Source organism: Oratosquilla oratoria, chromosome 2, assembly GCF_046742065.1.
Source record: "Oratosquilla oratoria isolate Oo_2021 chromosome 2, ASM4674206v1, whole genome shotgun sequence".
NCBI classification, from domain to species: Eukaryota; Metazoa; Arthropoda; class Malacostraca; order Stomatopoda; family Squillidae; genus Oratosquilla; species Oratosquilla oratoria.
This window is the reverse complement of record NC_134778.1, coordinates 87,269,243-87,281,890: the sequence shown is the minus strand read 5'-3', so window position 1 is coordinate 87,281,890 and position 12,648 is coordinate 87,269,243. Positions and strand designations below refer to the sequence as shown.

The 12,648-nt window shown below is 47.4% G+C and overlaps 1 protein-coding gene across 1 annotated transcript; it reads right to left on the bottom strand.

The window, feature by feature from the left end:
* Positions 1 to 11,416: 11,416 nt before the first annotated feature.
* LOC143036611 (uncharacterized) lies at positions 11,417 to 12,475 on the bottom strand. The gene is made up of 2 exons (XM_076204175.1): positions 11,926 to 12,475; positions 11,417 to 11,451 (listed from the first exon to the last, which is right to left on the bottom strand). Exons 1-2 carry the CDS (start codon positions 12,473 to 12,475, stop codon positions 11,417 to 11,419), a joined length of 585 nt encoding a protein of 194 aa, XP_076060290.1.
* Between the last annotated feature and the right edge of the window lie 173 nt (positions 12,476 to 12,648).

Below are 12,648 nucleotides of genomic sequence, written 5' to 3'. Positions count from 1 at the left end.
GTGTGAGAGATCACGACCATTTATCGGGGGAATTTAGAGGGGCAGCACATAGTGATTGCAATCTGAAGGCAAGAAAGCCTAAATACATAGCAGTAATAATGCATAACCTGTCCAGATACGATGCTGATCTATTCGTTAAGGAATTAGGACAAGTCGAGGGGAAGTTAAAGGCAATCTGACAAACGGATGAAACTGATATTAGTTTTAGTCAATACGTTACAGTAGATAGCTTTGAAAAGGGTGATGATACAATTGAAGTAAAACGAGAGATTAGGTTCATTGATAGTTTCAGATTGATGTCTTCTTGACTTGAAAAATTAGCATCGAATCTTAAGAATGATCAGCTAGTCAATCTTCGAAAGTTTTATCCCGACGAAAAGTAATTCGATTTAATGAGAAGGAAAGGGGTATATCCTTATGAATGGATGGATTGAACTAATAGATTCAAAAGTACATGCCTCCCAGACAAAAAGTGCTTCTATAGTGCTCTCAATGATGAATCTATCAGTGATCAAGATTACAAACATGCTCAGAAAGTTTGGATTGAAGTAGATTGTAAAAAGTTTCAGGATTATCACATGCATTATTTAAAAACAGACACTCTTGTACTTGCTGATGTTTTTGAAAATTTTAGAGCAGTATGTATGAAAATATATAATCTCGATGCAGTTCATTATTTGACTGCGCCTGGACTAAGCTGGGATGCACTACTGAAATATACAAAGATTACACTGGAAACTATTCAAAGCGAATTTCAACTCATACAAGATCTTTACTGAGGATCTAATTGCTTGTAATATGAAAATGGTAAAGGTACGATTTGATAAGCCGATATATGTGGGGATGTCTACCATTGGAAAGTTTTGATCTTGTGGCATTTTGTATTTTTCCTTTTTATCGGCAGAAACGCGTTTTTACTCCATCTGTGTGGAGAATTTCAGGACTTTTTCCAACCAAGTGACTGACTGGCCATAGATACTGTACATAGATCTACAAATGTACCGATTAAAGAAGAAAAGAAGTTACTAGAGAGTTATTTTTAGAGAAAATAAAAGTGACTCGGACAGGCCTCCTCTTACTAGGCCTCACTGATAGCTTACAACGCTGTCAGTAATCACATTTTCTTTTTTTCAAAATCTAGTTGATTGCATGTGAAAATCTAACGAAAAGTATTAGTGTTATTCCCGATACTCTTATTGAATATAGCGTATATTTTGATAACCTGAATCGTGGCCTTGTACAACTATTTTCTGAAATGTGAATTATAGAGAAACGTTTAGTGTGCGAGTGGGAGTATAGTAGTGTCATTTGTACGTGGGAATTTAATGTACACACGTATACGTACATGTGTGTGTGTGTACGTGCTCCATCTAGCGTCCCCCACCAAACTAGAAACACTTTCAAGTAGGGTTTTCCTAGTTTTGACTTTCCTTGTATGCCTTGCTTTCCCTAAGAATATTTTGTTTGTATTGCTAAATAAATGAACATTAGGCTTATCAGTGAGGACTATGTATTTGGGACTAGACTTTACGTAAAGTCAGCAGATAAATGGTGTATGTTGCTGTGCTGTAGTATTGTATTAGCAATGTATGCAAATTGGAATGAATGTGTGTCGCGCTCACATGCAACATTCAATGGATGTAGTATGAAATTGTCACCCCTAAATCATGCATCATAGAAAACGTTAAAAATATCCATAAAAGAAAACTAAAGAATTTTGACAAAGTGCCCACTTCATGCATCTAGAGCAGTGGTTCTCAAACTGGGGTCCCCGAACCCCTGGGGGTCCCTGAGAAGGTCCTAGGGGGTCCGCGATACAATGAAAAAAAAAAAAAAATCCAGAAAAAACTATATAATTATAAAAATATACAAAATTGATTCTGTCATTATAGTGTCGGTGATATCGATATTTCGTTGTGCAATCAGCCAGCACTTCTCTATTACATTTTTATATGTCATAATATTTCATTTGTTTCTTTCTAATTAATATTTATATTCATTCAAGCTTTATTCTATGCTTACAGAAAGTGTGAACTGAAGATGGAAATGTTTTTAAACCGAAAATCGACAAAATGTTGAAAATATTTTAAATGCTTATTTTTATACTTTCTTTGTGTAGGAATATGCAAATAGTAAATTTACTGCATTATAATCATGTAATGGTAATAATAACTTTTGATTGGCTGGGGGTCCTCGGATGGGACTTAAATATCTGGGGGGGGGGTCCTTGGCATGGTAAAGTTTGAGAACCACTGATCTAGAGGATGTTGTTCATATTCAAAAGTACTCGAATCTAACGCTTGATATTATATTCAACTCCACACACACACACACACACACACACACACACACACACACACACACACACACACACACTGGGAGTGTGTGGGGAGTGGAAGTCAGGGATAGAACTTTATCAATAAAGGAAATGAGGGAAAACGAATGTATGTTGGTTGGATGGGATGGGTGAAAGGTGAATATATGCTTTGTATGACCATCTTTATGAGGAGGAAGAAGGCTTTCTTGTATATGTAATTATACAATATTACACTAGACTTTTATGAAACGCTTCTAACACTTTTTTCATCAGTATATATCACCAGTGTTAACTAATGTTTTCTTTATTACTAAGTCTTATGCTTTTATGTTATCCTCAGCAATTGTAATTATTCGAAATATGTGTTCTTTTCATTATCTGCATTTCATGTAGTATATTGATTCATTGCCAAATAGGCATTATTATTATTATCCTTTATCATTATTAGGCTAAGAAAAATGTAAAAAAAATTGGGCAGAATTTGTGTAGATTTCCCAGCCCTTCCGCCTTTTCCAAGTGCGTTTCTTTTCCCCCGACGAATTGATTAAAATGTAATTCAGCCACAAATTTCTAATTTCAGGAAAGATGTCTGAGACGTGCACTGCTTGCGGAGTGAGTAGACCTACACACTTTGCTCCAAATGTTTTTGTCGATTAAGGATTAAGTATCTGAATGGAATTTTGTTTTCGCCCACCTCCCACACCTGCCAGGGAGTGGGAGGAGGGAGTGGAGGAAGGAAGTGGAGGAAGTGAGAGTTCGAATTCTGGCTTCTGTCAGCCCGTTCCTATTTTGGTCACGTGTAAACATGCGTGCTTGTGATTCACAATCATCTTAGATCACATGCTGGTCTCGTGATCGACAGGATGAGAGCTTCAGAGTTCGTGTACCTAGATCTAGGGGTTTTATTGACCTCTCTCTCTCTCTCTCTCTCTCTCTCTCTCTCTCTCTCTCTCTCTCTCTCTCTCTCTCTCTCTCTCTCTCTCTCTCTCTCTCTCTCTCTCTCTCTCTCTCTCACACACACACACACACACACACACACACACACACACACACACACACACATACACATACACATCTTTGCACAAGGGGAACAGTAACGACGTGCTGTTACGTAATGGAAGTTTTCGCGCCCTGTCAGCACGAAAGAAACGCGAACTCGGTACCCTCAACGTTGGTAGGTTATGACGCTCTTCAATACACGAACGCGACAGAAAGATTGACTTACAGATTGATTGAGAAAGATTGACTGAGAGGGAGAGATTGATTGACTGAGAGGGAGAGATTGATTGATACTGATTGAGAGATTGATTGATACTGATTGAGAGATTGATTGATACTGATTGAGAGATTGATTGATACTGATTGAGAGATTGATTGATACTGATTGAGAGATTGATTGATACTGATTGAGAGATTGATTGATACTGATTGAGAGAATGATTGATTGGTTGAGATTGATTGATTGGTTGAGAGATAGATTGGTTGAGAGAGAGATTGGTTGAGAGAGAGATTGGTTGAGAGAGATTGGTTGAGAGATAGATTGGTTGATAGGTAGATTGGTTGATAGGTAGATTGAGAGGTAGATTGAGAGAGAGGTAGATTGAGAGAGGTAGATTGAGAGAGGTAGATTGAGAGAGGTAGATTGAGGGATAGATTGGTTGAAAGATTGATTGATTGAGAGAGATTGATTGATTGAGAGAGATTGAGAGATTGAGAGATTGATTGAGGGGGAGAGACTGAGATAAAGAGCAAGATGGATAGAGATTGAGAGAGGAAGATATTGATTGCGTGTTTGAGAGAGCGAGATTGAGATTGAGAGATGTTGAGTGATTGAGAGATTGAAAGCGAGATTGATGGAGATTGAGTGTTTTAGAGAGCGAGATTGAGAGACTGAGAGAGATATTGATTGGGAGAGTGAGTGAGATTGAGAGCGAGATTGAGAGAGTGAGATTGAGAGAGAGATTGATAGAGATTGAGAGACGAAGATATTGGTTGAGTGTTTGAGAGAGCGAGGTTGAGATTTATTGAGATATTGAGTGATTGAAAGATTGAAAGCGAGATTGATAGAGAGATTGAGTGTTTTAGTGAGCGAGATTGAGAAACTGAGATATATATTGATTGGGAAAGTGAGTGAGATTGAGAGATTGAGAGAGAGCGGGATTGATACTGAGAGAGAGTGATTGGGAGAGTGATTGAAAGATGAATATATTGGTTGAGAGATTGTGTTTGAGAGGGCGAGACTGAGAGATATATTGATTGGAAGAGTGAAAGGGAGATATTGAGAGAGATTGATAGAGATTGAGAGGAAGATATTGGGAGAGTGACTGAGAGGGCGAGATAGATTGAGATAGAGAACGAGATTGATAGAGAGATTGGGAGATATTGATTGGGAGAGTGAGTGAGAGGGAGAGATTAAGAGAGGAAAATATTGACTGAGAGATTGTGTTTGAGAGAAAGTGAAATAGAGATATTGGTTGAGATTGATTAAAAGATGATTGGAAGATTGGTTGAGAGATGGAGAGATTGATTGAGAGATTGGTTGAGAGGGAGAGATTGATTGAGAGATTGAGAGAGAGGGAGAGATTGAGAGGGAGAGATTGAGAGAGAGGGAGAGATTGAGAGAGAGGGAGAGATTGAGAGAGAGGGAGAGATTGAGAGAGAGGGAGAGATTGAGAGAGGGGGAGAGATTGAGAGGGAGAGATTGAGAGAGAGATTGAGAGGGAGAGATTGAGAGAGGGAGAGATTGAGAGAGGGAGAGATTGAGAGAGGGAGAGATTGAGAGAGGGAGAGATTGAGAGAGGGAGAGATTGAGAGAGGGAGAGATTGAGAGAGGGAGAGATTGAGAGAGGGAGAGATTGAGAGAGAGGTAAAGAGATTTATTGAGATGGAGAGACTTGATTGATTGAGTGGGAGAGAGATTGATTGGAGTGGGAGAGAGAGATTGGTTGAGATTGAGAAATTGAGTGATTTAGAGACTGATTGAGACTGATTGAGAGAGACTGATTGAGAGACTGATTGATTGAGACAGACTGATTGAGACAGAGAGACTGATTGAGAGAGTGATTGAGACTGATTGAGAGACTGATTAAGAGACTGATTGAGAGACTGACTGAGAGACTGACTGACTGAGAGACTGACTGATTGAGAGACTGACTGAGAGACTGACTGAGAGACTGACTGACTGAGAGACTGACTGACTGAGAGACTGACTGAGAGAGAGACTGACTGAGAGAGAGACTGACTGAGAGACTGACTGAGAGACTGACTGAGAGACTGACTGAGAGACTGACTGAGAGACTGACTGAGAGACTGACTGAGAGACTGACTGAGAGACTGACTGAGAGACTGACTGAGAGACTGACTGAGAGACTGACTGAGAGACTGAGAGAGTTAGATTGACTGAGATTGAGATATTGAAAGTGACTGAGATTGAGATATTGAGAGAGATTGATAGTGATTGATATTGAGAGATTGAGTGTCACGTGGGTCACGTGACGAGACTTAGAGGGCTGTCGGCGCGGACGTCGACCACGTGATTTGGCCGAGACGAGGCTTGGTGGTGGTAGTGACCCAGCACACCTGACCGGCCGAAAGGTGGCGTGAGGTCATCTTGGCTTCAGTGTTGCCAACTGTCCCTACACGAAGTCTACTGCTGTGCGCATGCGCAGATCCATGCCCACCCACTCTCCCTCACCCTCCCGGATGTATAAGAGGGCGTCCGGAAGAAGGAGGACGCAGCGGCCCCAGTTCCATAACGGAACCAAGAACCGCAGCCCCCCAGCAGAACCTCCTGTCCAAAGGGAGCAGCAGCCGGCGCAAGCCCTTCCGCGGCTACTCACCTTCCAGGATGACGAACTGATGCAGTTCGTCATGGTCGCCGCGGCTGCGCTGGCCCGCCACCTGGGGAGCTCGGAAGACCAGGTCAGGGAAGCTACGAGCTTCCTCAAGGACATGGCGCAGGCGATGGTCTCCATCAAAAAGTGCTCACCTGCCACCAAGCCCTCCATGTCTCCATCCGCTGCACCAGGTACCACCCAGGTGACCGAAAGCTCTCCAACGATCCCATCTCCTGCGCAGCCTCCCGCAGTGCCCTCGACCAGTGTCCGAACACCCGAGGAGGATCCAGCGCCCTCCCCAGTACGCGCAGAGCCGCCAACGTCTGACGAGCCGGCCCGAAAAGGCAAAGCAGGAGCCGCGGTCAAGGCTACACTGCCTGAGGGCCCAGTTCGAGTCCAGCGGTACCAGACGAGGCGAGAGGTTACCCTCTCTAAGGCAGGTGGCGCAGCGTTTGTGGCTGGATTCCCTGACGTACCTAGGGGAAACGAAGGGGCGGATACGGACACTGATGGTAGCAGCGAGGGCTCTTCTTCTTCGCCGTCAAGCCCGTCATCGTCATCAGAAGACAACGAGCACCATGGATAGAGTGTCCACAGTGCGCTCGACCACCCAGACTGTTCGCTTCCTCCAATGGAATATCCTTGGATTCAGAGCGAAACAGTCACTTCTGCATGCCATCATACGGCAGGAGGAAAAACAGGTCATCCTCTTGCAAGAGACCCTGGTGGGAGAGGAAGAGATCAGGATCTCTGGATACCACGTGTTCGTGTCGCCCCAAACGGACACAAGCAGAGGTTGTATGACCCTTGTCCATGCGTCCATCCCATGTTCAAGAGTAGACCCACCAATAGAGTGTGGGGAAGATGTGGAGGTGCTCGCAGTTCGACTGCACTTCCCCCATGAAACGGTCCATGTGTATAACATTTACAAGGCCCCTGTGCGTGGACACTTGGACCTGGGGGAAGTATGCACCGTCGCGGAGGACGAGCAGTACATCATCGCAGGTGACTTTAATGCGCACCACCCCATTCTTCACTCTGTGTCGCCTACAAACTCGTCCGGGCGACACATTGATGAAATCCTGAACACCAGCCCGGGTGTGGTCCTACTGAACGACGGGTCGCCGACGCATGTACGACATGGCAGGCTCGATCTCTCATTTGTCTCCTCCTCATTGCCGCATCGGATGTCGTGGAGCATCAACGACACGGCTACGAGTGATCATTTTGGAATAGACATGTCGCTCACCGTAGCCCCGCCACCCCCAGTGGTCCAGAGAATAGGAAGGTGGAACCCGCGCAAGGCCAATTGGACGTTGTTCAAGGACAGAGTGGCTCGCGAGGTCGTCACCGACGCTCTGGCCATGGGTGAGTTGGACGATGCGGAGGCCTCACTGGTCTCTGCTATTCATGCAGCGGCAGAGGAGGCAATACCTAAGAAGGGCCTCAACAGGAGGAGACATCGAGATGGTTGGTACTACAACCAAGAGATCAAGGATGCCAACCACAGGGTCAACCGTCTACGAAAGATCCTGCGTAGACACCACAACCCTGCTAACCTGGCCAACCTCCGGAGTGCCGTCGAAGAGGCCAAGGAGACAGCTCGACGTGTGCGTAGCGAGAAGTGGCTAGAATGGTGCCAAAGCTTTAGTGAGTCCACCACGCTAAAGGAACTTTGGGGGAAACTCCACATAGCGACCAGCCGTACCCCACCACGGCGCGCTCCCCGTGCACCACAGTGCGAGGCAGAAAATCTGGCGCAAGAATTTGCCAGACACACGCACACAGCCACGCTACCCGCCGAGCTGCAACAGAGGCAGGCCATGCTCCGTGAACCAAGAGAGACCAGGATACAAGCTGCCATGGGGTCTCCGGGTGACACGGACACGCCATTCACCATCCATGAGCTGCAAGCCTCACGTAAGAGATCCTCCGACACTGCTCCAGGGAGCGACCTAGTGACGTACTCCATGGTTGCACACCTGGGGGATGCTGGAGAAGAAGCACTCCTCCAGGTGGTAAACAGCAGTTGGTCCTGTGGAAGACTTCCGTCCAACTGGAAGAGGGCCGACATCGTGCCTATCCCCAAGCCCAGGGAGCCCGGAGAGTATCGTCCTATCTCCCTGACGAGCTGCCTGGGGAAGACCATGGAAAAGATGGTTCTCCAAAGACTTTTGTGGAAACTGGGACCACCACAAGAGAACCTCTATGGCTTCACCAAAGGGGTGGGCACGGCTCAATGCATTACAACGCTTCTGAGCCATGTGGAGCAACGTCACGCCATGGTCGTCTTCTTTGACCTGGAGAAGGCATTCGAGCTTGCCAGTCCCGCTGCAATTCTGGACAGTCTGGCTGCCAGAGGAGTACAGGGGAAACTGTTACAGTGGATAGCGGACTACCTCTCCAATAGAACTGCCAGAGTCCGTCTACAGGGAGTGGAGTCCTGCTATCACCCCCTGGAAAATGGTACACCCCAGGTTGGGGTTCTCAGTCCCACCCTGTTTAACGTGCTGATGAGTGAATTAATAGCCATCCCTCTACCCACAGGATGCCACCTCCTATCATACGCAGACGATGTCGCGCTGGTGGTAGCAGGCAGAAGGACCAAGGCCAGAAGGACGCAAATGTGCCTCGACCGCATTTCCTCCAAATGCGAAGAGCTTGGCCTCAAGATCTCGCCACCAAAGACCAAAGCCATGTGTTTTGGCACTAGCGTGACACCGAGGGACAGGCTTCTGCTGCAGGGACATGAGGTAGAGTGGGTCAGCACGCACATGTACCTAGGTGTCTGGCTCGACTCCAGGCTGTCCTTCCGGACTGAAGTGGCATACATCCGGGGAAGGGTCCTCAGCCGGATTAACGTTTTGAAGTCCTTGGCGACCAGAGAGGCAGGTGCCAACTGCGCTGTCCTCCGGACATTCTACGTCAGCGCAATTCGACCGGTGATAGACTATGCCAGCAGTGCTCTGGCTGGTCTATCCGCAACACGGATGGCTGACTTGGAGACAGTACAGAACCAGGCGCTGCGCGTAATATTGGGCGCGCCGCGCTGGACTCTGGTCGCCAATATGCAGCAAGAGGCGGGACTGGTGCCTATCAGTGTGAGGATCTCAGGATTGGTGGTAGCCTTCGCCATAGGAGTCATTCAGAGAGAACATGACTCGTTCCTGCGGCGAAGGCTAATCAGCGCCCTCCAGCAAGATCCGGATCTCTTCCCGCAGAAGAGGTGGTCAGCGAGGGTTGCACACCGCATAAGGGACCTTCACCTGCATGACCTTATCCTTCAGAAGAGGAGGGATGTGCCGGTGGAAGGTTATGTGCGTCTCCCCCCTGGGAGAATCCACCGGCCAGAATCAGTGTGATGGCGTCACGACGCGGTACGCCGCTGCCGCGCCTGCGGGCGGATGCGGAGGCCACAATGAGATCTGTCGCCCAGGAAAACTGCGTCGTCTATTTCACAGACGGCTCCGTGGATCCCGTACACAACGTGGCAGGTGCAGCGTTTGTCACGAAGGACGAGGAACAGGGAGTAAGGGTGTTGGGCACTCGCTGCTCGACGCAAGCAGAGGGTGTTGCAGTGGGTCTAGCATTGACCCATGCTCTCAACACCCACCAACGTAATGTAGTTGTGCACACAGATAGTTTAGCTCTGTTGCAATTAATATCTAAAATTTATCACAATGACCAGAAAAAACTAATGACCTCACTGTTGTTTCAGCTCAAGGCCCTCCGTCAGCAAGGGAGATCAGTCGTCCTCAACTGGGTGCCGGGACACATCGGCATCCAGGGAAATGAAGCGGCAGACAGGGTGGCCAGAAGAGCGGCCACAGGGGACATGGAAGGCGGAATCGGTGTCCTCCCGAGCCGAACTGAGATCTTGGCCATTGCAACGAGAGCGATGGCCAAGAGGGAACTACAAAGCCATAGGAACCTAACAGCCCAGAGGCCGTCAGCACGCTGGTATCAAGTTGCCACAGCGTATGAGCGACTGACCCCTGGAGTCCGTCTCTCCAGGATAGAGGAAGTCACCCTTCATCGACTCCGTCTCGGGTATCGATGCTTCTCGGAGGTGACGGGACAGCCGGAGGCCTGCATCCACTGTGGAGAGGCCGGCGCAAACGGGCTAGATCATTATGTGGCCCTTTGCCCAGCGACCAGATTTCTACGTGTGGGCCCCAGGACCTCGGCTGGGGGACTCATCCGTCGACTGACGATGTCCCTTAACTCGTATCAGCTGGGACGCCTCCTTCAAGTGCCGCCCCCCAGATGATACGGATGGGTTCTGTTCGACTGTACTCTCTTGCTGATTTTTTGACTTATGACACATTTCAACTTAAGCCAAGGACTAATGCTTTCTTTTCTTCACCTAGGTAACTGCGCATGATGCCTTAGACTGGACCGGATGGGACGCGACGGGTGCAGGAACTACGTCGGCTGGACCGGATGGGACGCGACGGACTCATAGGACACTAACCACGTCGGCTAGATCGTGGAGACCGTACAGCGCAACATATATTGTCATATTTAAACAAATGTACATGTAACTTATTGTAAAAGGCATACTTGTATGCCTTCTAGGAATATGGGTAGAGACCCAAACAAGATGTATTTCTTGTAAATCAATAAATGTAAAAAAAAAAATGAAGGAGGACGGACACACACCTTACGGCCGTCTGCCGTTGAGGGCGGACCCCCCCCCCCTCCCCTCCCAGTTCCACGGAGGGAGGGCGCCGGGACGGAGGGAGACCACGAGGAACAGGACACAAGGAGGAGACGTGCGCCCGTCCGCAGCAGGACACAAACGGGGACTCGTCACACAAGGAGGAGACGTGCGCCCGTCCGCACCAGGACGACAACGGGGACTCGTCACACAAGGAGGAGACGTGCGCCCGTCCGCACCAGGACAACAACGGGGACTCGTCACACAAGGAGGAGACGTGCGCCCGTCCGCACCAGGACAACAACGGGGACTCGTCACACAAGGAGGAGACGTGTGCCCGTCCGCACCAGGACAACAACGGGGACTCGTCACACAAGGAGGAGACGTGCGCCCGTCCGCACCAGGACAACAACGGGGACTCGTCACACAAGGAGGAGACGTGTGCCCGTCCGCACCAGGACAACAACGGGGACTCGTCACACAAGGAGGAGACGTGCGCCCGTCCGCAGCAGGACACAAACGGAGACTCGTCACACAAGGAGGAGTGTAGTATATATTGTAGTCTTGTAGTCTTGTAGACATCACGCTGGTGATTATTATATTTTATATTTGTGTGGAGATGTAGATAAGATAGTGCTCTGTGTTATATCCAAATAAAAACACGTGTTGTGTTACCTTGGTGTTTCTTTCTCTCTCGCCCGAATTCTCAATAATACCGAGTATACAAACCATTTATTTGTACCCCCCTGACATTTAGTGAGAGATTTACTGAAATTGAGAGACTGATAAATTGATTGATAGGTTGACTGAGGGATTGAGATCGAGAAATTGATTGAGAAAAAGATTGAGGCAGATTGAGTGATTGAGATTGACAGTGAGAGATAGAGGATGACAGAGAAATTGAGTGATTGAGAGTGATTAAGTGATTGACATTGGGAGAGATTGATTGGGTGAGGAGAGACTGACTGAGATTGAGACTGACTGATTGAGTTTGAGAGAGACTGACTGAGATTGAGAGAGACTGACTGAGATTGAGGGAGACTGATTGAGATTGAGAGAGACTGACTGACTGAGATTGAGAGAGACTGACTGAGATTGAGAGAGAGACTGACTGAGATTGAGAGAGACTGAGATTGAATAAAGATCTAAAGTTAGCAGACGGTCTGCATAGCTAAGCTCTGCCATTCCAATTATTTGTTTAGTCCACCTGCGTTGCGTAGATTCCAGGAGCGTAAGGTCACCTAGGTATCCAGTGTTCCATACAGTGGATCCAAACTCCAACAGTGGTCTGATGTGGGATTTAAACAGGGTGATCATGAAGTCCTTGTCACGACAGAGTGTTGATCTTAGTAAATTATTTGCTAGACCTGCTGCCTTCTTTACAGTTTTTGAAATATGAGTATGAAATTTCAAGTTACAATCAACTGTGATACCCAAGTCTTTATGTGCAGTCTCAATAGAGAGAGCGGTGGTGTCCATTATATAATGATGCTGGGGACCTAGGTTGATGTCTGTTGAGCCTCTTTGGCAACGTAGTACAGCACACTTGTCCAGGTTGAAGCGCAGGCCCCAGGAGTCAGCAACTCTGTATACTGTATCTATGTTCCTCTGGCAGATTCCTATGTCTTCGGCTGAAGGGGAACTGGAGTCTCTTCGTAGCATTTTGAGTGGATATATGTTGCATTTTGAGTGGATATATGTTGGCAGGGAGTTAATGTACACTAGGAATAAGAGGGGGCCCAAGACTGAGCCCTGGGGGACCCCACTGAGGACATTTCTGGAGGAGCTGGTAAACCCTGAAACTGAGACTTGCATTGTGCGACCAAATAAAAAAT